Below are 26,401 nucleotides of genomic sequence, written 5' to 3'. Positions count from 1 at the left end.
TACTCGTGAACTGTTTCTTTCAAGAGCTTTTGCCTAAATGGCCAATGTGGCAGGTACAACACTTAGTCAAAGAGTTACATCATGGCAGCTGTCTCAGTTCCAAAATTTCGTCTCTTGGCTTCTAAGATTTGTGATTCTATTCCAGCTAATCTTTAGGCTGTCATGAATTTTACCCCGGTTGGATTATGCTGGACTAGTGTCCAACTCCCTTTAGCTCCAAAGATGTGGCAGTGAAAAGGCCTTTGAACAGGCTGGCCAAACACTGTCTGTCTATGGCTTTGGTCCCAACTGGTAGCAGCCAGCTGACACATCTCTTGGTAGCTGTTTTTCTTCATCCTAGTTATTTACTTAACTGGAAATGTCACTAAGAAGGCTTTGGTATGTAGCCATTTTTTCTTCCTCATGTCCTGCCTTCATGTTATCTATCTCTCTTTTTACTCCCCCACACTGTCCCTATCTGTTTCGCCTCTCTTATCATTCTATCATGCATAAAACTATCTCTTCCTCTTGCACAGAGGAATAGGCTGACATTTGCACTTGGATATTGTAGTCATTTGCTTCCCCTAAAGTACCTGAACTTACAGAACCCTGCTATGCACTTGAGACCCAGGCAAATATCAGTGGCTATGACCTCTTTATTGAGTGCTGAACATATAACCATATGGTCTGTGTTCATCAATGGTCTTTTTTTAAACACATTTTCACTAACCAGGCACTGGTCTTACAGTAACCTATTTTAGGATGTCACACATTATCCATCCAGTGTGAAAATTTATGTAATTTAGTTTATTTAATTTGCCACTATGCTTCCTATCTATTTTCCTGTATATCGTAAGGCTACATTATGTGTGCAGCAGCTGCGTCCTTTGAGGTATATCAGTAAATAATTGATGGGTATGAGTCTAGATCTCTTTCAAAGTTTAATTAGTTGCAAGGAAAACACAGAAGTTGCCCTTTCTCACACACATACCATACAATTTACCTGTGTATAACCCTGTGCTGTGATTTAATAATTGCAAAACAATAAATCAGGGCATTACTGTTGTTTTTACAGCTGCAATCCTTAAGGACTGAAAAATGAGAAAAGAGACAATGTAAGATTTATTGCCAGTAATTTCACAGCTACAGTATAACCTAAATTCTCTATTTATTTCAAGTTCAAACAATTTGTACGATATCAAGGTTTCCTGATACAGCTAGTGCTGGTGTTGGCATTTCAAACAGGTTCACATTGTACAGTGGATTCATTATGAATGATCAAATCGGATACAGTCTCCCATCATTTCTGTGCTTTTTTTCTCAAGTAAAAGCAATAAAAAAGACACTCAGTTCAGATAAGGGCAAAGTATATTTACTGGCTTCTTTCCACACAAGTCACATATGGACGAAATGCAGCATTATGTAGAGCACTAAAGCCTCAGACAGGGCTTTAGAGTTCCTCTCAAATATGCCACTGTATATTGGCTTTATTACAAAAGCAGAAACTTTTCATTTTCTTTTCACTGCTATGTCCTTGGTTCTTTGTTGTCCCCCCCAATCAACATGAATGAGCCCATCCTCATTCATATAATGTCACCGACTGTGGTGTTTTTGGTTTTTCAAGCTGACTAAATGGCAAGTAAAAAGAAACCCGAACTGTAAAAATGAAGCAAAACTGAGGACAAAATAGAAAGCTTCCCAACAAGACGCGAGTTGCTCAAGAGGTCTTTCTTGACAGACTTCTGGCTAAGATCACATCTCACTGGCAGCCCTTTTTCTTCATTGTCGCCCTTCGAAAGAGGACTGCTTCTCAGTTGTTAATGCTGAAGCAACCAGTGCATCAAGTCTCCAGAGGACACCTTGCACTTACCCTTAAGACAGCTTTGAAAAAGCAGTAGTACTTGACACTCAAACGATGGAAATATTTGGCATAAACAATGCTAATTTTCAATGTGAAATATTATATAAGCCTACACAATGCAAACCTCCACCATGGCAGCTCCCTCGCCTAGCTTTATTTACTTTGTTTGCTTTGCCCTTTTTATACAGACTTTAAAAAGTTTGTAGTACAGCAAAATTCAGATAAGTGTAGCACGTTAGATGCTTACTTTAATTACACAAACATCATGTAGGAGTAGGCCATGGATAATATTGATTTGCAAATAACAGGATAAGGATAACTTGGGCGTATTATATAATATTATAATGCAGTATATTTTTAACTAACTAAGCAGCTCATTCTCTGTCTCTTAACCATGCCTTCTAGATGAGCTTTAAAGCTGACACATTTTTGGTTCAGCTTGAAAGAAAGGCAGATGTGAAATGCAAAAGTAAAGTCTATAATGTGATCAATACTGTTTATACTGTTTACAATATTTTACTACTGTATTGTATAATGTTTTCAATACAAACAATAACAGTAAGAAACACAGTTTTAGACAGCTCTATATAGCATTAATATTAGCATTACTAAACAGCAGATCAATCTGTTGAGCATGAAGGAGAGGTCAGACTTGACTTTTTAGACTGGTGGATATAAGATGGATTGTCAACATGACCCAGCTCTACACCCCTACAAAGTTTTATCTGAATTTATTCAAAAGTTTTTGAGTTATTGTGTTTACAGACAGAATGATATTCACACACACAAATACTATCAAAAACACAACCTCCCTGAAGGAGGTAATAATAATAATAAATGATGAACAAAACCATTAGTTGATTTACTTGCTCATTCTGTGTGTTAAAGATATACTCTGGGTTTCTTAAAATATTCAGCACTGGAATAAAATAGCTGATCAATACCGAAGCACTGGCGTTTCACTGAAGGAAAGCTACAGAGAGTCTAACATTGTCTGCATTTGAATGAGCCATTGTACATCTTTCAGTATAAAAAAGAAGAAAACTGCTACTGCAATTCCATCAACCACAAACAAATTTTTATTTTAACATGCAATATTAAAATTATTGTTGTTGTAGTTATCACCGGTCCCCTTGTGAATCAAAACAGCATGCTATGAAATTTCAACTGCGAGTAGAATCAGTGCCTGTGGAATGTTATGAAGCCAGTAGACATAAGGGGTGAATACATACATGAGTAATGCACATGGCAGGGGATACCTTTGGACTTGGGAATCAGCAACAACAGCAACAGCAACCACCAGAAATAAACTGCACACATAGAGATGCAAGGAAAATAAGAATTTGGCAGCTTTACCGAGGACCCAAATAAACAGATGCTAATTTTTTTTGTTTAGCTGATTTAATGGAAATGTGGTGCAGTGTACTGTAATAGCGAAAACAGTGAGCGCAGCTTATGAGGTCAAATTGCGTTTAAGTCTAATCAATCACTTTGTAAACATAGCCACCAATTTTGCCTCGGGAGGTCTTGCCATTATCAAAATTAAAGACAGTTAAAGTTTCGTTTCATAGATCTTTGTGATGGCTGCGAATATTCAGGGTTCTGCTTTCAGAGGCAAAGCACATTTTCACCCAAGTTCTTTTTCACATATTTTAAGATATTTCCACATTACTGGTCAGGGTTGTTAATAGCTACTATATTATTAGTACTGTATATTAGAACCATCATTCTTCAACCAAGACAAGCCATTGTGGAAGCATGCAATCATTACCGTTTTCTGTATTTTTTTTCTTCTCTTTTCTGCAAGGTTACTCATATACTACCAAACTGTTGGAGAGGTGGAGCACAGAGGAGGAAAAGAATCTCATGTTGAATCATGTTACTTTCTTTAAAATTGTGAAATAGAACATTGGCCTTGGTACAGGTTGACTTTCCACCTTTTCCACCTTTTTCATTTATTTAATTTTTTTTAGTATATATCTTCTGATCTCTAAAATCCGTACATGTATAGCGGCTTCTCCCCAGAAGAGAGTTTAGAGAGCCCTAAGGAAATAAGCGGAGGCACTGAAGAAATTCACTATTTTTCTCACCACCTTGATTCCTTTAAAATCTACTTTCTCTCTATTAACTCGCCTCCTTCTTTCATTCCATTGCTGCCTCCTCCTCCAGCCTTTATTCAATGTATTCTGTTAGTGTGAGTGTGTGCGTGCGTGTGTGTTTGTGTGACCTACAAAGCCTGTTCATGTGCAGCTAGAGCAAGTCTTTGCCAACAAACCTATAGAAACACTCATTAGACGGAAGCTGCAGTAAAGCTGTTGTGTTCCCAAGTGTGTGAATGAAAATGAAGAATCATCAAGTGTATGACTGGATCTAAGCGCAAGTGTTTGTGCCTTTGTGTCAATCACTGCACAAACAGTTGAATATATGGATGCAGAACATTTGTCCATAGCCGTGAAGGAGCTCTCGTGTGCATTTGTTTGTGTGATAGAGGATCCTATTATCATTAATTAGGATGCAAGAATAAATTTGGAGACTCTTGAGCATGACCCAAAGATTTCTTGTAATTTCATGACCAGATGCTGCTGCACGAGAGCTGCACCTGTGGAACAGCTGCAAAAGGAGATAAGCAGGAACACATCACTAGCTGTTCTGGCATGGGTTGCAGCTGGTGACACGGGCTCACCTGAGTCATTTTAAAAGAATCGTACCTCCTCACACAGTATGCAAACAGACTTTTTAAATCCCGCTGCCTGAAACCACGTTGTTGCCCTTCTCTCCCATTCTAGGATGCTGAGTCAGACGCCTGACAGTTGCAAGTGGACTTTGCTAATATTCCAGGGTGACATGAATGTGCCAGAAATGTCATTACTTTTTATAAAGGAGAACCTTGATGTCTCTGTGCATATCCACCTGCCAAAGCAGGCAGCAAAAGGAGAAAAATGTGGAGCTCTTTCAGACCACAAGGGAGGCTTTCCAAAGAGAAATGCACACTTGCATGCAAGCATACAAAAGGACACACCCACACACATTGTCACGATTAGATATTTTCCATTCTCTATGAGCCCACCTGTAACACAAACTCTTTGAGACTTTCACCAGATGTAGTCTACTGTACACACACACGTGTGATCTGTCTATGCACATTCACAGAAGGAGAAACAACACTCTTTTCTAAATTTGACTCTCCCTCATACATACTCAGACTCTGTGCGCACACACACACGTAGTGGGACATGACAGAGAGCTAGTGACTGTGCCTACCTGACCTGACAGACCATTCACAAGTTCTCTCTGCGTGGAACCTAATGTACTGGAAGAGGGGAGTGTGTTTGTGTGGATGAGAGAGTGAAAGGGGTGGATTGAGAGAAAAGAGAGGGAAGAGACTTAATCACTGTGTGCATGTGAGGAATATTCAGTATTTCTTTCCTTTGATTTCTGCTGTGTTTGTGTGTTTCATATGTATTCCTCTGCCGTCACGTTCTTTGTTTTCTCTTGAGAGCACTAGCAGAATGTTAGCTTGAAAGTGAGGTTATGAGGAGCATCGCCGTGGTGGTCTTTCAGATAATTTTCTTCACAGCAACCCCAATGAAACTTCTATTTAAATGAAAGAAGTTGAAATTTATATCTGTTTGCAGAAAAATCAAACCTAAAATTTCATCATAGTCATTTATAAATGCCTACTTCGTACTTCAAATTTCAGAAGTGAACAAATGCAGAATAAATATGTGTAGGGTTTAGGGCTGCCACAAACGATTATTTTGATAGTCGACTAGTCACCGATTATTTATGCGATTAGTCGACTAATCAGATCATCATCCACTGGACGTAAAACTACAGCTTATTGCACCAGCAGCATCTGCTCTTATATAACTATCATTAGCTTACAGCTTTAAGCTTTTAAGGTGCTAACTAAAAATAAAGACAAGATGATAGTTTATTCAATTTTAATGAAATTTGCAGATTGTTTCGGTAAAGTTTAATAAACTCCTTGCTATCTAAAATATAACAGGACACCGGAGTATATTCTCCAGCATCTCACACTTCTGATAATCAGCTGTCTGCTTGACGTTTATTCAGCTGTGTAAAAACTATAACTTTAATCTCAGCCAAACCGATTTACTCAGGAACAAATAAAATACTAAAAAAAAAGCCAAACAATAACATTTTTAATTTATCTAAGTGACTCATATATATTTAACCTGAGTCACGAAAGACGGCGGTGGGTTTGAAAACAATTTGCCGGGAGTCCGGTGTTCTCACGGCGCTAGTGACCTAGCCCCCGGCTAGCTATCGAGCTAGTGGGTAACAGACGTCTCCGAAAACGTCGGAGCGCTTTTGAAAATATGTGGTGTCCTGATAAACTGAGCAGATATTTGAGGTTTACACAGCTACATTCTCGCCTGAAAATATGTTAAACGTTTATTTTGTGACCCAGAAAGAATAATAAGAGTAATATTAAAACTAACTAGCTACCGCCATTGTTGGAAACTAAGCTGGGCCGCGCTATGAATTCTGGGACACAGCTGCTTCTTCTTCTTCGGGGTTTAACGGCAGCTGGCATCCTTGTACATGCTGTGCTGCCATCTTCTGTTTCAGTCCGTTATTACACTCTTAAATCCTGCTATTATTCCTGCGTCTTTTGCGATCTTACAAAGCTTCAAACGACACGTCGACTATTAAATCAGTCGTCGACGATTTTGATAGTCGACGTAATCGTGACTAGTCGACAAATCGTGGCAGCCCTAGTAGGGTTTAACCTCAGGCTGGGGCAATTCATTTTAGCCACTTGTATTTCTCCTCTGTTTTGATTGGTTGTTTGGTTTTTTACATCAGCTTTGCATCTGCATTTAGTTACCAGGCCAGATTGCCTGTTAAGGTGGATATTTTTGCAATGTGTTCGTGAATTTGCCAAATTGGTTTGACTAAGTTGAGATTTTCTCATAGAATTACAGTTAAATAGGATTTAAAATGACCAACAACTACTTAATGTATTTTCTATGCATGAAAAAGTGTGTATGTAAAGCAAAAAAACACAGCTCTTTATCATATCCTCTGTTTTCTTCCAACGTCCTCTTCTGTTTCTCACTCCTTCTGTTTTAATATGCGTTCTTTCTCTCTACAGAAAAGTGTGATGAGGCTCTTGCCTCTCCTCTGCCTCACACAGCCTTCACCAGCTCGTCTGTCTTCTCCAGTGGATATGCACCTGGATATGCCAAGCTCAACAGGAGAGGAGGTATACAAACACACACAGACATACGTGCATGCGGACACACACATGCGGACAAGCCTACAGATGGCCATGTACTCACACATATATGCATTCTGTTGGAGGGCTCTGCTTACATGCAGTGTAGACAGAGATAAAAGTAAATACCTAATTCAGGTACGTGTACATACAGCCTTATGGATGATTTTAGAGATGACACACTGTGAGATAAACATTCAAGCCTTCATCGAGCGACACACTTCTCAGTGCTGCACAGCTGCTCTCACCACCTTCCTCCTCTTTTTCTCTTTTCTTTCTTTCTACTTCTTTATATTTCTTCTCCTCTCATGCCCTCCCTCTCTTGGCTTCAATCATTATCTCAGTGACTCAGACTGAAGCTCATTTCCACATCAGTCCACAGCAAAGACAGATAGGGACAGACAATTACACCCCTCCGTGTTTATACAATTAATAATTCATACTTTCCCATCTAATATAGCCGCACTACAGCTGAGGCAACAACTCTGACATATAAAAGCAAGGTAATCTGGTATGTTTAATCATACCAATAGAATTATTTCTACTAAATAGGACTGCAGCTCCTGTAATGACACCCACCAACAACCGATTAAGGAAATAGGGAAGGAAACAATGAAAAAAGTAAAAACAATTTCTCAAAAGGATAAGGAAAGGATGGTAAAAATACAGTTTAGCATTCTTCCCACCAACACATTTTCTTTTCCTCTCCTGGAGGATAGCGGTCCTTGGAGAGCATGTAATGGATAAAGTGTATATATTCAGTTTATTTTTGTAAAAGCTTAAGTAATACTTGAATGAAAATAGCTGTAGTGTGCATTTTTGTGAAATTTACTTGCGCAGAGTGATGTTGGAGTGACGTCTTTTATAAGTCATTTTTGGATGCACAATTCTGGTCCACCGAAGGGGTTGTTTGTGTAACGCCAGACGGCGTCTTTTTAGCGACGTCTATTATACTTCTAGTGTTGACGTCTGTAAGACCTTTGGGTAGGGACTATTTATGGTCCAAATGTGGTTGTTGTGGACGTCTTTTAAATGTCAAACTTGTAAGACTCATTTTAGATGTCATTTTTATAATGCTTCTGATTGTATAGGCTCTGTAGTCCCATGTTTCCAGAGGGTGGAGGGCATATTATCTGTACAGAAACAGTTATGTTTAAAAGGATGCAGAGTGATTAGCAGACATCTCCAAGATGGTGCGGGCTCCTGAGCTAAAGCAAAAGTGAGCAGCTGCGTGGTGGATTTCGAGCAGAAATATCATCTGTGCATTGACAAAGACTGTCAGGCAAATAGTCCAGTTCATAAATACACACTTTTCGTATTTTACATCTCCCAGAGCAGGCCACTTCACAAACACACTAGTTTCGTCTTACACAGCTCTTCACAATAAAACAGGATACTAACCTCTCTAAAATAAAAACAAACGGTATTTAATGCAAATACTTTTTTAACTTATTAAACACATTTTACTCCTTTTAAAATGAATACCAAAAATTTTATAAATACTTTAACCATTATTACTTCATTTACATTTCAACATGGAATTTAACATGGATTTTAATGTTTTTAATATTTTAAAAAAATAACAGTTTTAACCTAGTTACAAATAAATAAGGTGATTAATTAAAATAAATAAACTAGTTAAAGAAAAACAGGGAAATTTAAAATAACAAACAAAACAAAAAAAAAAACATGCGCTAAATAAATTAGTAGGTCAACACATAATAAAGCATCTTTGTTGATAAATAATCTGTATTCATATGTATCATGTTGAGAGAAACAATGTTGATATTTGTAAATAAAAAAAACATTACATTTATTAATCATGTAAATTCCCTGCACAAGTCATAGACATCTACATGACGTCCAAAAGATTACCCTGTCGAAAGTTCAAATGTTGAATATCATATTGATTTTGGGAGACACTATTTCTACTTTTAAGATTAGGCTTAAAACATTCCTTTTTCTAAAGCATATAGTTAGGGATGGATCAGGTGACCCTGAATCCTCCCTTAGTTATGCTGCAATAGTCTGCTGGGGGATTCCCATGATGCATTTTGTATTTCTTCTTCAGTCACCTTTCTCACTCACTATGGGTTAACAGACCTCTCTGCATTGAATAATACTTGTTATTAATCTCTGGCTCTCTTCCACACCATGTTTTTTGTCATGTCTTCCTTCTCTCTTCCTAACCTGTCGTGGCAGATGGCCGTCCCTCCCTGAGCCTGGTTCTGTCGGAGGTTTCTTCCTGTTAAAAGGGAGTTTTTCGTTCGACTGTCGCCAAAGTGCTTGCTGATAGGGGGTCATTTGATTGTTGGGTTTTTCTCTGTATGTATTATTGTAGGGTCTACCTTCGGATATGAAGCACCTTGATGAGATTCTCTAAGGTATAGTAGCTGATGACGGTCAAGGATTCCTCTGGAAATCAGTTTGGATGTGAACGTTACAACTTCAAGACAGATTTACTTAACTTTAAAATACTATAATTAAACATTTATAATGCAAACTGCATTAACTGTTGATGTGCGCCAACCTTCAAAATATGACATTTGTAACAGTTGTTAAAGTAAGAAGTAAAATGTATTTGCATAGCGCTTCAATAGACAAGAAAGCAGTCATGAAATATTTTACAGAGGTATCAATTAAAAAAAGAAAACAGCTGATATGTGTTTAAAATGATCTCACATGAACCAGGTGAAACAACACAGAATTCAAAACACCCAAATGCTTGTCTAAATAGATGTCTTTTCACCTGTTGTTGAAAGCATGTCACAGAGACAAGCGATGATATCAAAACATGCTGTACAGTTTCTGTCACAACGGGACTGAACGGACTCACGCGCAGGCTCTAGGTCTTGAAAGCACAAGAGTCTTTATTATGATGCACCAGGTGATTATTTACAAAAGTGAGGGGAAAGCCGGGCTCCGGGGGTCCACACACGAACGGGAAAGACACGCACACTCTCCGTCCACTCCTCTTCACACTCGCACACTCTCCGTCCACTCCTCCTCACACTCCACTCACTCGGGTAACACAGGGGTAGGTCCAGGGAATCTGTACACAGAGACACGAATGGGTAGTTAGGTAAATCGCTATGAAACACTTCTGAAGTCATTGAGCTGGGGTTACACTGACGAGGGTCGGCAACGGTCCAGCGACGAGAAACACAGGGCTGCCGTCTTATAAAGGAGCTGGATCACTCGTGATGAGCCACAGGTGCGTGGGCCAAGGGCAGGAGCCCGCAGGTGAGCTCCGCCCAGGCAGAGGGAGGAGGGAAAGAGGGGAAAGGAGAGAGCAGGAAAAAAATAAAAAAAAGGAATACAAAACATATGTAGCCGTACTGAGCCGACCGGGTAGGCACAGGGACCCTGACAGTTTCTGTGTTTTAGCTGTAGAGAGTCTCCCTTCACTCTATCATTTTGACTTGCATTTAGATGCAAGCAGCTACATTTGACAGCCAAATGTACTGTTATTGGCATGAATATGTGCTCTTCCAGTGCTATGAAACAGGGAAGACACAAAATCAATATTAGCCTAGAACCTCACTTTTTGGCAAAGCTTCATTTTTCACATCAGGAGTCCTTGGCATATTGAGCCACCATTGTGATTAACAACAAACAGTTTCCATCAGCTGCTGACTTTGTGTTAAATGTGCCAAGATTATATTGAGTTAAAAGTGATCAGTGGCTAAAACTACCAAGTAATCATCACTCTGTAAGCATGGAGACCACAAAGTGGCAGAATTGCAAAGGAAATTGTATTTGCTATGAACGTATGTCTGTTTGTTTGTTTGTTGCCATCTAAGAAAAGCATCCAGTGAGAAATTGGTTTGATTGTGAATGAAAATGGTCAAATCAGTATTGATTTCCTAAAGGTCATACATGAAAATGAAAACTGGCAGCAACGTGGAGACCAAAGACCAGGAAATGTTAATGAAATTAGGCAAATATCAACAGTGGTAGGGAGTAATTGTTGCTTATGCAAAGAAGGTGGGCACAAGCGATTAAGTCATCTACCAGTAGGAGTAAAGAGTAATGTTGACTGAGATATGGCAGCGTGAGAAAGGGAAGGGAAGGCATATCAGTATTCACAATACTAGAGACATAATGCACAAATACAAACCCTAACTCCCCCCAAAAATATACATATTTAAGCAAAGATGCATGAGAGTCATCCATATTGCACATATTCTTAGAATTACAGTGATTTTCTTTACAGACAAAACATGCACTGAATGAGAAAACAAGCGAAAAGCCAATTTAGCTTCTACATGACTCATGCTCACATTTACAGAAACCCTGTGAGGCATGACAAAAACAAGTCCACACATTAAACACTCGCACTTTCACTGGAACACAAACATTTCAAAGCACTTGTATTGACAAAAACAGGACGGCACTACACATTTACACATATTATAAGGAGGGGTTCCTTCAAGCCGTTACATTTGGCAGCCAAATTTGCCATCAGTGACATGAGTATGTGCTGATAATCCAATCTACTCCAATCTCCCAGTGCCATGGAACAGCAGAGGCACAAAATCAATGGGACACACCAATCATCTTAAGCTAAGCACATTGGGCTGTGAACGCTGACAGCTATTAGAGTTTTAGGTTATAGTGATGTGCGCGTCGGGTGTGTGCATCCAATTTTCGATGCACAGTCCTGTAGATGTGTGTGTGAATGAGAGATGGAGTTAGATGGTGCCATAGTGATTTTCCAGCAGGCAGCTATCTTGTGTAAGCCTGCCAGTTACCAGGATCCTGGTGGTCATTCCTACTTTGCTTTTTCATTTTAAGATGACACATTTTATTAGTTTTTTATAGGCACAGTATGTATTTGTGTGCCTTTATGTACAAAATGAGTAAACATGAATGGGCTTGTGAACATTGCTGTATTCTTAATTGTTCCATTATAGTGCTAGACCTTTTTTTTTTTTACTTAACTTATAAAACAGAGTCACTTAAGATCCTTTAATTAACACATTATGTTATTAACAAAATTGCATCTTATTTAAACCAGAAAAGATTGACTGTTAACAGCTTTAGTTCATTTTTCTTAGAAATGTATTATTAGATGTGGCGTGATGCTAGATTTGTTTTGTATTTCTACTTTCTTTTTTTTTGCACTTACATAAATCAAGCAGGGACAGTTCTGCCTCTGCATTCTAAAAACAGTCAGAAAAGACTGTTTTGTCTTTCTTTTGTTAACACTTACACAGCACCTTCCTCCTCAATTATTTAGCATTGACACAGTGCTTTTATCTGTATCTAAGCACTTCTATCTAACATTCACACACTCACACTTGGATGGATGGATCGGGGCAACCTGGGTGTCAGTATCTTGCCCAAGGATACTTAGACACATGGACAGGAGGATCTGGAGCTCAATCCCCCAGCTTTCCCATTGGTAGACAAGAAATATACGCAGCACCTGAGCTACAGCCTCCTCCTTTGCCAGTCTTCTTTTAATTTGCAATTTCTGTGTCTCACCATTTTATCTCACATTTACCTCCCTCCATCTTTTCCCTTTTTCAACCTCCAACATTCCTGCCGTTGTTATCTCTCTCATTTCCCCTAATAGTCTTGACTTTCTCTCTCTCTCACCATCACCCCTCACCCTCTCCCAAATGTCCATGCTCCCACCCCCCAACTGTCTCCCTTTAGTGTTAGTTAATGTGCCAGGCCCTGAAACTCAAGGACGTCAGACAAACGAAAAGGTGAACCAGCTTCTCTTGCAGCCAAAAACCTTTTGGTCTAGATAGACAAGTGCGGGGGGAAAAAGAGACAGGTAGACATGAAGAAAGACCAGATGACAGCTAACGAAGTGTAGAAAAAGAAAAGTTCTTCACATCTCTTCAGCTCTAAGATTTCAACCACATACATGTTTGAAAAAGGTCACAAAACACTTTAAAGACTGACTACTCGTTTGATAAAATATTAAACAGTTGTAAAATACAGTGTGCATTCATTTTATTTGAAACTGCTGGAGTAACCCTTGTAAAACATGTGTGACCCTGAATAATAAAATGGTCAAAATCAGAGCCCAGCCCATAGCTGCTGCTATGCATCAAGCATCTACACTTTCTGTGATGCAACTCATATCAAATCTTTTTGCAGACCATGCTTGCTTAACACCCCCGTCTGTCTTGTTTAAAGTTTCATCTGAAGAAAATTACTTTTTATTTCAAATTCGTTGTGCCCAAGGTTAACTTGGAATGAGGTCAGTAAAAGTTTTCTCATTTGCTTTGACATGAAAAGGGGCGTCAGGGCATTAGACAGCCGCTTACATAGACATGATTAATACTAATAAGGCCATGGTCCTGATATTTTCTTGGCTTTCCTGTGCCATTTTGTTTGGGTTTTGTTCTTTTTACTTTCTCCATTTCCTATCCCTGCTGTGTTATTCTGTCTTTGTCATATTGTTTAGTGTTTCAGTTTTGGTTGATTATCTTTTGGTTACCTCCAGTTTGAATTTAATAACTGATTTCCATGTGTTTTATTGACTCTCTTTGTCACTCAAACTTTGTGATTGTCTCTCTTTTTTCCTCATTGCTTTCATCCGTTTCCTGCTTCCACCTGTGTCTTGTCTATACAGTTAGGTCCATATATAGTTGGACACTGACTTTTTTTTAGTTGTTTTTTTTTACCTGTTTACTGAAACATTTTCCAATTATAGTTATATAATAGACATGGACATCATATGTAGACTCGCAGCTTTCATTTGAGGGTATCCACATTCAAACTGGATGAAGCGTTTAGGAGATTCAGCTCCTTAACATGTGCCAACCTCATTTTAAAGGGACCAAATGTAACTGGACAATTGACTCAAAGGCTATTTATTGGGCAGTTGTGGGCAATTCCTTTCTTATGTCATTATCAGCTAAGCAGATAAAATGACTGGAGTTGATTTGATGTGTGTGTCACGGTTGCGGCGACAGTCGTGTGGTGCCTGGGCGAAAAGGACCCAAAATGCAGGAACTGACTTGTTGCGAGTGAGCATTTTATTTACAATGGTTGAAGTACAAACAGAAACGAGGGTGGTAAGGATGGCACTAAGACACGAACCTGAACTGGGCAAAACTAATAAACCTGGAATACACAACATACAGGGAGAAACACGAGCTGAGGGCAGAGAGACGGAGAAACACCAACTAACGCAGATGAACTGACAACGAGCACAGGTAAACACACATGATAAATACACACGGAGGGAATGAGGAATGGAAAAACAGGAGGGAGGCACAGCAGATCCTAATTGATATGACAAGACACGAGACACAGAACTTCAAAGTAAAACAGGAAATATACACACAGACAGGGATGACTTGACACTAAACAGAGGGAGCACAACACCAAATTCTAACTAGGAAAACCTTAACAGAAAACATCACCAGAACACAAGATAATTCATTAATACAAAAGCCCTGAGTCACAGACTCAGGCCCATGACAGTGTGGTGCTTACATTTGGAAGATTTTGTTGTGAACAGAAAACATCATCGTCAGAGGAGGAGTCCATGCAGGTGAAACAAGCCACCCATAAGCTGCAAAAACAGAAGAAACCCATCTAAGAAATTGCTGCAATATTAGGAGTGCCAAAATCTACAGTTTGGTACATCCTTAGAAAGAAATAAAGCACTGGTGACCTCAGCAACACAAAAAGACCTGGACATCCATGGAAGACAATAGTGGTGGATGATCGCAGAATTATTTCCATGGTGAAGAGGCTAATACAACAGCCAACCACGTGAACAACACTCTCCAGGAGGTCGGCGTATCGATATCAAAGTCTACAATAAAGAGAAGACTCCATGAAAGTAAATACAGAGGGTTCACTGCAAGGTGCCAGCCACTCATAAGCCTCACAAATAGAAAGGCTAGGCTGGATTTTGCTTTTGGACAAATGAAACCACGATCAACCTCTACCAGAATGGTGGCACAGCTCCAAAGCAAACCACATCGTAATACACGGTGGGGGCAGTGTGATGGCTTGAGTATGTATGGCCCCCAGTGGCACTGGGACACTAGTGTTTATTGATGATGTGAATGAGGACAGAAGCAGCTGAATGAATTCTGAGATGTTCAGAGTCATGCTGTCTGCTCTAATCCAGCTAAATAAGTCAAACTGAAAGAAAGACCCCAAAACAAACAGAATCTGAAAGTAAAGGCCTGGCAGAACATTAAAAAGCAGGAAACCCAGCACCTGGTGATGTCCATTAGAAATAAACATTTTATTTTCATTTATTTAATTCGTCCAATTACTTTTGTGCCCCTGAATAAATGTTTTAGTTCCAAAAATGTTTTTGTTCAAGCCAACAAATTACAGCTGAAAGTCTGCACATTATTTTATTCAAAATTGATTGTGGTAGTGTACGTAAGAACCAAAAAATGAAAAAAGTTGTCTCTGTCCAAATATCACTGGACCTAACTGTAGCATATATATAGCCCTGCCCTTCTCCAACTTTCCCAGCTGATGCTCCTTTTGGATTGGTGTGTTTTGTGGACTTTTGTATTTCTTTTTAGACCTTTTTTGCAGCAGCCAAATAAAACTTTTGCTTTCTGTTGTGCAACCTGCTTCTGTGTCATAAAAATAGTTAAAACACCTCTTGACTATGGGCTTTGGCCATACATTCCAATGACAGTTCTTTCTCTGGTTATGTTGTTGGAATTTTGGATGTAAAAGCAGACCATGAGCCAGAAAAAGTAAAAGATGTGCTCCAAATAGGTTTGCACTTGTCACATAGCAACCACAAGAGCTGTGATCTGCATGTGTTCAGTGCTGCCAGTTGAAGACAGATGCCCTGTGGATACAGGTTAAAATAGAAGAGGAATGGATAGGATAAAGACAATGGAGACTGGAAATGTGTCGAGGTGAGGGTGAAGAGGAAGACACTGTGGAGTGAGAGAAAGAAAGAGTGGGAACAGACAGGCATGGGAAAAGAGAACAAGCTGAAGATGGGAGGACATGGTAACCGAGCTGTGATAAGGCCTGAATGACTGATAATTTGGTAGAAGCTGTGTAACTACTGACACTTTGGATTCCTTTTTTTTTTTCAATGCAATCTCAGAGAAGTATCAAATTTCCATGTGGGTACATCTCATTATCTCTGCCGCTCTGGAACAACACTTGGTAATGGGTTATTCCCACATAGCCGTCATTCAGAAAAAACAAGTCTAAAAAGTATTTGCGCTTTGTACAGAGACAAACACTCAGACAGGGTAAGATAACAATGGATGCCACTTTTATGTGAAAAGTGAGAGATGAGTAAACCCATGCCTCGGTGGATGTACCTACAGGCGTGTGAGCACATGTGTGCGGCCATGTTGCTCCGCGGTGCAAACGTGGCCAAGCATGAGATTTAGCTGCTAATCACAAACACGTGGCCACTGATCCTTACATTCCATTTTCTTTTTCAACCTTTCTCTAATTCATATCCCTCTATTTCTGTGCTCCTCTGTCCTTCGTCTTGTCTCTCCCTGCCCTCCATCTCATCCTCTCTCTCCCTTTGTCTTTCTCTCTATGTCATTTTCCCTCCATACAATTTCTATTTTCTACTGTAACATTCTCAATCCCACACTCCTTTTTCACAGCCTGTCTATTCTTTCTTCCCAAACCTCATTAGCTATTTTTTTCTCTTCTCATCCTGGTATATACTTTTCCAACTTTTTTTCCAAGTTTGAAAAAGTTCCACTCTTATACCTACTTATTCGAATGAAGGACGTCACAACCGCAGCACAACTTTCCTCCGACTTCCTGCACAATTAACCACATTCCCTTTCCCTATTCATGCTTTACTTTTCACTGTCATCTTGCAAACTTGTTTGATGTCTCCAGCCATTGCAGTCATCCATCGATAATGGCGGTCCTCTCCTAATTAAATTACTCTGTCTCCATCCGCTCCCTTTGCTCCATGACAGAAAGATGAAGTACTAGCAGAGGGCTAACCAGCTGTTTTCTCTCTGCTCCCTTTTTCCGGCGGCCTCGCATTCTAATTAATTAAGACGTTATACTTTTTGTTAATGTGGTTTTGGTATCAAAAGCGGCACCTTTGACACTCACGCATGTTCTCTCGGGTGCCAGAGCACACAAACATAAAACCACACAAAGACGCCATGAAACATTTCTGAGCAGGATGCAAAGACATGAAATCTGCCATGTGCACATGCCAACCCCCACATTCACCCACACTGTCAGCGAGACAGAGGAGAGATGTTCTCTTGTTTGATGCTTGCCTTGCCACTGTCATGTTTGCTTGTATGTAATGCCTATCACCGGCTGTTCGTCATCCCTCCACAATCACACTGCATCTCCATTACACATCCGCACAACTCTGACCTTTCACTAAATAAACTCTTTTATTTAGAAATCTTAATTACCAGTTTTTCTCTGCAATATCCCCTTTCCCCTCATTCGTTATGTTCATCATCTCTGAGTGACTGCGAGAGCCATTTACCCATGAAAAAGTAATTAACAGCAGATTTTATATTTCCTTTCTAGGAATGGAAAATTAAAATGACCTTTTTCATTATCATACTCAAACAGATGACCACACTGCATATACCTATATACATTTTACACTCCAGGAAGAAGTGATGGACAAACCAATGGCTTGTCCAAATATATAAACCTAGAGCAGGGAATCCAGTTGACAGCGTACCCACTGATGAACAAAGAGCAGAAAACACAGCAGTGCAACACTTGCTGAGGCGGTGGAACACTGATTCGGTGTACAAAGCAACCAGAGGGAGCTTTTGTATCTTTGCTTGTGGTCTGGACTAATGACACACTGTAGTCCGGGGTTTTTTGAACTGTGTGAGACGTGATCCACACCGACTACATTAGCTGGGATTCTCAGAAAGCATCCACTTTTGGCGATGGGTCCCAAAGGCCACCTCCTGGTGTGATTTTCTCACTATTATATCCCCCTCACTTTCCTTAATAAGTATGTTGCTGTTGGTACATGTATCTGTGCCCTCCACATTCTTGGGCTGATTTTTATTGACTTTTATTGTATTGTCATGTATTTTCTCTCACACACACACACACACACACACACACACACACACACACACACACACACGCGCGCGCACACACACACACACACACACACACACACACACACAAACAGACACACACACACACACAAACAGACACATCACTTCAGTTCTTTGAGATCTTAAGAAGTGGGTGTATGTGATTACAAATGAATTTATATGGACTCTTATGCTTGTGTGTAAATGTTAGTGGTCACCATCAGTGTGATACTGTTATGATTCAGCTGCAGAACACACTTCAGCTGTGTGTGGTTACTACAATACTGGGTTATCTGTGTCATCACAGATAGCTCAAACCTTGTTTTGCACGCTTGGAGAAACTCCAGCATTCTTTTAGTCACTCGTGGTTGCTCCTTTTTTGAATCTCTTTAATCTCACACCGCATAAGGACATTTTTATTTTATTATATTTTCATTTCATCCTTCCTAATAAGCTGTTTAGTTCAGAACACCAGTTTTAGGGCCCTTAAAAGAACTAGTCACAATTAAAAGAGAATCGGTCATATGATTGTTGGGTTTTTCTCTATATGTATTATTGTAGCATGGCACTGTGGGTGTAATGTGTAAGTGACCCAATACTTTTGTCCATATAGCAATTTTTGCAACCTTCAATTGTGCATCACTGCACAGCACATCATGTATCTCAGTCACGTTTAATAGAAACAGCAATGCACTCTAGAGTAAGTTATTAGGTTCTTTATTTTTATAAATTTTACCTTGATCTGCACGGTCCATATTAGTTTTTACAGGTTTTTTTTCTCTTTTTTGCTTCCTTTTAACATTACTTTATTCTTCAATGCTGACTTGTATTTTGGAGGAAAAGGGCACATAAAGTGTCTATTATGAAGTCAAGGAGCTTGATATTTGCAATACAGAGCTTTTAAAAATAATAAGCTTCACTGGAAAAAAAAGTGCTTGTTCTCCATCCTTTCATGCTCTTCTGATCTTTTTCTCAGTGCTACTCACCTTTCTCCTCTCCATCGTTTGTTCCTCTGAGGCGCTTTCTTTGACCTTCTCTGCTCCCTTGCTCTCTTCCCTATCCTCCCCTCCTGCTCCTTCTCTCCTCCCTGAACATCTGTGTGTGTGACAGGCGAAAGAACGGTGACAGTCCCCCGACACTCCTGCCCTCCCCTTTCTCCTCCCATTTTCCCCTCCTTTTCTTTGGCTGGCTCTCCTGTTCACTTGGTCTCAGTCTCTCACCTTCCATTCCCCCACCGTAAGGCTCCTCCATCTCTACTTTATTCTGTCAACCTCTTTTTGCACCCCCCCCCCCCCTCTCTCCCCAGGGCTTTCACCTTTAACTGCACCTCTGTTCTTTTTTTTATATATATATCACTCTTCACCCTCCCATGCTAACCTCTGTCAAGCTGCACCTCCGCCCCACTCATCTCTCGTGTTCTCCTTTTTCGAGGTCTCTGCTTTTCTCTCCAAGACACCTTTTGCCCACTTTTCGTGTCTCTGAATTTCTTTTGCTCCACTATGTCCTTTGTTTGAGTCACATGTTCTCCTCCTGACCCCTAACACTCAGCTCTTTAGTCCATTTCTTTTTTCCCCCTCTCTCGTTGTTTTTTTATTAGTAATGAGAATCTTTTGAAAACACCTACCATCACTTTCATGATCTTTTGAACTTACATTTCTCTCTGGACATTTCTGATCTTTCTCCTTCTCGTTCCCATCTGTTACTTTTGGTAACCCTGTAACCCTGACATGTCTTCTGCTCCATCGTTCCTCATCAACTTTTCCCCCCTAATTATTCCCTTGTCCTTTAATTTACCCCTTTACTCCATCCATGAGTCTTCGTGGATTTCAAAGTCAACTAAACTAGACTGAATCATGCTTTCTTTTTTCCCCTCTTTTTCATCATGCCATCCTCATCCTTTTTCAAATTATAAGAAAATGAATGTATATCCAACAAAGGAGAATAAGCTCAGACTCTTAGCCAGAACTCATTCAATAAAATGAAAATGGCAGAAGGTGTCGGCAGAAGTGGGATATAACCAACAGATGTAAAAGAATGGGGCAGGAACAAGGTGCCAGAAAGGAGTTGGGTACGCTGCAAGAAGGGGCTAAAATAAAAATTAGGTTTGAGCATCAGGTAACTGGGTCTGGCAGAAAAGAGCAATAAATTCAGTTGAAGTATTGGGAAGTGTCAAATCTGCAAAAATGTCAAAATAGCAGCACACCCAGAGGAAAAGAAAAAGATGTGTGAATCTACAAAATGTGTTTTTATGCCACATACCAAATCAGACTTTGTGCAGTGTTGACAATAGGGCTGCCACAGACGATTATTTTGATAGTCAACTAGTCACCGATTATTTTTGCGATTAGTTGACTAATCAGATCATGCATCCATTGAACGTAAAACGTACAGCTTATTGCACCAGCAGCATCTGCTCTTATATAACTATCATTAGCTTACAGCTTGAAGTGTTTAAGGTATGTGCTAACTAAAAATAAAGACAAGATGATAGTTTGTCTCGGTGGAGTTTAATAAACTCAGCCGTCTGCTCCTTGCTATCTAAAATATAACAGGACACCGGAGTATATTCTCGAGCATCTCACACTTTTTTTTTTTTTTTTTTTTTTTTTTTGCCTGTCCCGTTTGGCTCTTTTGCCATCAGAATTGTTGTCTAAACGCAAAGAAAGATGCCCAACGGATTTACTTTACCAAATTGACCATCCCAGCCTTGCCATAATGGTCCATTTGATTCACCTTTTATTGTTTATTTTATTTTCACTTACTGAACATGGGACAGACTTGACTGGGGGAAAGAAGGGGAGAAAGAAAGAGGGAAAGAGAAACAGCTGAGAAGAGGGACGGGGGAGAAGGGCAAAAACCAAAAACCAACAGAATGAGCAGAAAAAGAAAAAAAAGAAGAAAAAAAAAAAAAAGCATATATCAATCACCTGGATCACCTGCTGAGAAAGAAAAAAGAAAACAAGCAGAAAAGAACAAGAGTAATAGAATAAACAACATCACAATGATATATGGGAATATGACAGTAAATACTAAATATTAAACATTATTGTGCAGCACATAAGATCAACAGAACACAGTGTGCTTTGAGGTAGGAGCCAAAAAGGGTGTAGTTTGTGGGTGTGATCACCCGTGTGTACACCTGTGAGCATGGACGTGCTTGTTTTTTGTTTTTTAAAAGGTTCCTTCATGTAATGATCTGCTAGAGGGTGTGGGGGGGCCACAGCCCCGTCCTCCAGGGCATGAAGCAGGTATGGAGGAGATCAAAACTCCAGACATCCAGAGGCCCCCAGAACACAAGAGACCAAGGAAGACCAACAGAGGGGCAGCCGCACCACTGTCCCAGAAAGAGCTGAGGAGAGTCCCAGATGAGGGCTCACTCAGCAGCCGCGGAGCAGAAGCCAGGGGGAGTTGCAGTGACGCGCCCGTGAGCTCCGCCGGCAGCCAGCCGTGCCTGAGTGACTGAGCCCCAGGCCGAGAGGCCGGGGGCACCCCACCTCCGAAGTGGCCCGAGCAAGCCCCAGGCTCCAGGCCCCGATAAGCAGCCGCCAAGGAGTGAGCCGGTGTGTACCTGGACGCCCACCCCCGGACACAAAGAACCACCAACGCACCGACGTCTGAGGGAGTCCGCCACTGGCAGGGGAAGTGGTGGTAGGGGGAGATAGGCCTCCATACCTTGGAGGGCCTAAGATGTCCCCAGAGAGGTGGCGCCTGACACCCAACCTGACATATAGACACAGACATACAGGCACACACAGATACAAACATCCATTCCCACCCTCATGCTCTCATATACACTTACTCCACACTCAACCAACGTGGAGACAGACATAAAGAGACGCTGTACACACGATCACACTCCCCAAGCGTACTCTAAGCCCCGGGTCTAGGTACCCTTGCCCCTGGAGGGGGGGGAACTGCACCCAGACCCAGGTGGTGTTACCCTTTTCCCTGCGGTGGGGGGAGGCAGACCGCCCCGACTCCGCAGCAGCAGGGAGGCCCCACACTCCAGACCGCAGTCGGACGGCCAACTCCTCCTCCTAGCCCCCCCGCTCCAGCAGGTCGCAGAGAATGGGGGTGAGAGAAGACTCCAAACCTCCCTCCACCCGCTCATTGTAGTGTTGATGCATGTGTGTTCTAAGGTGCATTTAAAACCCAGGAGGGCATGGAGCTACCTGCCAGAGAGCAGCAGGTAAGCGCATGGTCCCTCCTGCTGGCCCTCAATGTCTACGTGTATTTAACATTGAGAGGTGGGCAACGACGCCAGGGGTGGGGTGTACACCCTGATGGTACTTTGGATTCCGTGTATCGTGCCCACCCCCAAGATCCTATATGTATGTGTAATGAGAGTGTGAGTAATGTGAATGTCTAAGTTGTGGGATAAAATTGAGGCAGGGGCAGCCAGAAGGGGACGGGGGGGTGGCCTCCTCTGCACCCTGGTGACATACCCCTACTCCAAGGTCCTGCATGTGTGGGTGGTTGTGATGGAGCGGGAAGAGGGAGGCAGCTGGAGATGGGGAGGGAAGGAAGGGAGGGGCAAGTGACCCCTCCCTGGGGCCAGCTCCCCCGCTGACCCCAGTAGGCACCCCCATACTCCGCGACCCACCAGGGAAAGGGGGCCCAGGCCCATCCAGACTGGGGCCCAGCGCAGCAGCGCCTCCCGGCCCCACAGAGCCCAGGACAGTCCACCCAACCCCACCACAGAGAAAACTGCACCCACCCCACCATCTCACACTTCTGATAATCAGTTGTCTGCTTGACATTTATTCAGCTGTGTAAAAACTATAACTTTAATCTCAGCCAAACCGATTCACTCAGGAACAAATAAAATACTGAAAAAAAGCCAAACAATAACATTTTTAAGTTATCTAAGTGAATATATATCATGTTTAACCTGAGTAGCGAAAGATGGCGGTGGGTTTGAAAACGATTTCCAGGAGTCCGGTGTTCTAACCGGGTCTAGTGAGCCTAGCCCCCGGCTAGCTATCGAGCTAGTGGGTAACAGACGTCTCCGAAAACGTCGGAGCGCTTTTGAAAATATGTGGTGTCTTGATAAACTGAGCAGATATTTGAAGTTTACACAGCTACATTCCCGCCTGAAAATATGTTAAACGTTGATTTTGTGACCCAGTAATATTAAAACTAACTAGCAGCCGCCATTGTTGGAAACTGAGCACGGCCGCGCTGGGCCACGCTATGAATTCTGGGACATCCTTGTACATGCAGTGCTGCCATCTTCTGTTTCAGTCCGTTATTACACTCTTAAATCCTACTACTTATTCCTGCGTCTTTCGGGATCTTACAAAGCTTCAAACGACGTGTCGACTATTCATTCAGTCGTCGACGATTTTAATAGTCGACGTAATCGTGACTAGTCGACTAATCGTGGCAGCCCTAGTTGACAACAACCGATACTACTGTGAAAGCAACTGAAACTACTTCAAACTTGAAGAAGAGTTAAAGCTACACTGAAACTAACATAAGAGAAGTCTAGCTTCAAGTGATTTTGTAAAATCAATCAATCATTCAATGAAAATAACATAATGCCCCAAAACTACTTGAATCACTAAACAAATATGAATGAAGTGGAACTACCTGGAAGCTGTTGAAAAATTTAAATAAACTCCTGGTTTAATTATGTAGCTCACAACACCCTGACACTTAAAATTAGAGATTTAAAATTCAGCCCCTGCAATTCTCAGTACCCAGCAATGACCAATTAATTCGCCTAGAACAATGTGTGAAAAATTGCTAACTTCTTTGCTTTGTGTTATTCATCGGCTACCAGTAGAAACTGTGCACTCAGGCAAAAGGAGAATCTGAAAATATTACTGGCAATATTCTAAAGAATGGAGAAAGAGAAATAAAATCGTGGGTTTTTTTGTTGTTTTGTTGTGTTTTTAACCAAACTTTCCTCTCCTTTGTTATTTTTGCTTTTGGTCATGTCTATCTCCTTCTTTAACATAAATGCATTTTACCTTTTTTTCCAGTCCATCTTCACACATCTCATCTCTGTCTTCCATCAGAGCCATAAAAGCCTCTCTTATTACTCGCTTTACTCCTCGTCTCATCCATCTTCCTTGTTTCCATTTTTCTACCCTCTCCCTTCTCTTGTCACCAGCCCACGGCGCACACCTTCTCGTCACTCTTTCCGACACCCCATCCTCCTATCTTGTTCAAAGTATCACACTGCCTTGGTCATTGTCCGCTCAGCTTGCGTTCTTAATCTTTATTTTCTGCTGTCTGTTTACTTATCACCACCGCTCTGCCCCTCCCAAACCCAATTTCTCACCTTTCCTTTCTCCCCCCTACCCTTCTCTTTTTTGATAGTGTTTTATCCCTCCACGGGAATGGCTTTGCTGCAACGGGTTTTTGAGGTATTGACGTTTCCACTGATATGGGCTTGGTTATCTGTCAGGTCCGGGGCCGGAGTGTAATGGCTCTGTAATTGGATAAGGTATAGGATTTTTGTCAGTAGGGTAAATTGCAAACTGCCTCACCCTCTATTTTATCATATGACTATCATCTCTCATTCTTCTTCCACTTCACTTAGCGCTCTTCTCCCACTCTCCTGTGCCTTTGTGGTCTTACCCTTTTCCCCTGCCCTCACTTTGTCCACACATTTCAGTTTTCACTTGGAAAAAAAACCCAAAACAACATCTGTCACTCTCCAACACTATCTTATCTGCATGTGTGTCCTTTAGACAAGTGAGTCTAGAAGAATGAAAGAACTGACATAGCCAGTTCAGAGTCTATCCACAAGCAAGCTTTGTGAGCTGTCTTGTGGACAAGTCCAGGGAAAAAGTATCTACTTCTCCACACATCTGTTTTATGCACCCCTTTGTGCTTTCTTTTTGGTATTTTACAATTCTAATAGTAGGAAAGACACACTGTAATGTTGACATTTATGCCATATTTTGTTTTGTTTTTTCTTCTTATCTCTGGCTTTTATTATAACGGCAAATGAAAATTAGGTCAGTGTCATCATTTTTTGTTCCCTTGCATCTTGCAGTTGCCTTGCTCTTTTGTTTCTGGACCATTTACCCTGAGGTTCATTTAACCTGCAAGGTCCAGGGGAGTTTGGCCTTTCCCGGGTAGACAACTGGAGGGGTGAAAAGGGGACAAGTTTTAGGGGACACATGAGAGTTTAGCTGGCAATGAAGACAGAGCAATGAGTTTTTAGGCTATCGCAAGGACGTCGACTGCCACTGAGGGGATTAGGAAACAAAACACAGCCATCTACCCCATCAGTCTTCACTATAGTCATAGGAAAGTGGCACTGAAACACTCGCCCTTGTTGTTCTCAGAGATACTCATTTTCAGATACTCATTAAAGCAATACATCACTTTTGGAAGAAGATTTTTCCACAATAGTGCATCTAGCCCCGGAGATCATAACCTTTAACCCTTTTAAGTTACGATGGCTTTCCAAGCATATTTGATGGTCTTCTAATCTATTCAAAACAGTAAAGAAGAGGTCAAACAATTACTCTGTACTTTTGAGCAAGTAATTTCCCTCAGGCCCAATGCCCACTTTGAAAATAACCGAAAAAATTACTTTGTATTTATTCTAACTGAACTGTGTACAGTGAAAATCAAAATCCATGCTCCACCAGGGGGGTAATTCCACTTTAATCTGCACTCAAGGATGCACATATCAAACAAAAGCTTAGCTGAAAATGAACGGAGACATAACCATATGTAGGTGTCAAGACGAAATGGGTTACATGACAGCACTTGCGATTTGACTTATAGGCTTATAGTCTCATTCCGTTTGTACAGGCTGTTGTTGTATTTTGGGATGAAAAGATAGTGTTCTTCCAATTTAATTGTATTTTGTTGTTGAAAAGTGATGATTTCAAGAATGAAATGGATGAAAGTGATGCTCGAGCATTTCAAAAGTGTCTTTATGTCTCAGCTACTGGCATTAAAAACGAATCCTTCTTGAAACCTCATAAATACTAATGACCTTCCTCTTGAAGCTGAGGCATCTTCTATATTGGAGAACATATAATTCTAATAATCATAACAGGGAGCGTATTCTCCTCATTCTTGTGAAACATCTTTATTGTCAGAAGGCTCTCTCCCTGTATGCAAAGCATTTAATAAATTATTACTTCTACACTGGTGCTTGCTAGGAGCAAATTTCTGGGCTACACTCTGGTGGACACTGACCATTAATAATAGGATCGACTAACCTTGTAACGATTAATGCTTTTTGCAAAATGTCATTATTGGAGTACGGTGAGTTTCTTTACCTGTCTTGGATTCTGCTCTAACAGAAGT

General features: G+C 40.9%; 1 protein-coding gene across 1 annotated transcript in view; it reads left to right on the top strand.

The window, feature by feature from the left end:
* The window catches only part of cntnap2a (contactin associated protein 2a), a 405,242-nt gene that overhangs the window by 155,562 nt on the left and 223,279 nt on the right, over window positions 1-26,401 (top strand). The window contains exon 2 of the mRNA XM_080865727.1: window positions 6,963-7,073. Coding sequence (XP_080721853.1) covers window positions 6,963-7,073 — 111 coding nt within the window. The remainder of the gene's footprint in view (window positions 1-6,962; window positions 7,074-26,401) is intronic.

This window comes from Rhamphochromis sp. 'chilingali' (assembly GCF_963969265.1).
Source record: "Rhamphochromis sp. 'chilingali' genome assembly, chromosome: 18".
Taxonomy (NCBI): Eukaryota; Metazoa; Chordata; class Actinopteri; order Cichliformes; family Cichlidae; genus Rhamphochromis; species Rhamphochromis sp. 'chilingali'.
Note: the sequence above shows the minus strand (reverse complement) of the source record. Positions and strands in the feature narration are given on the sequence as shown.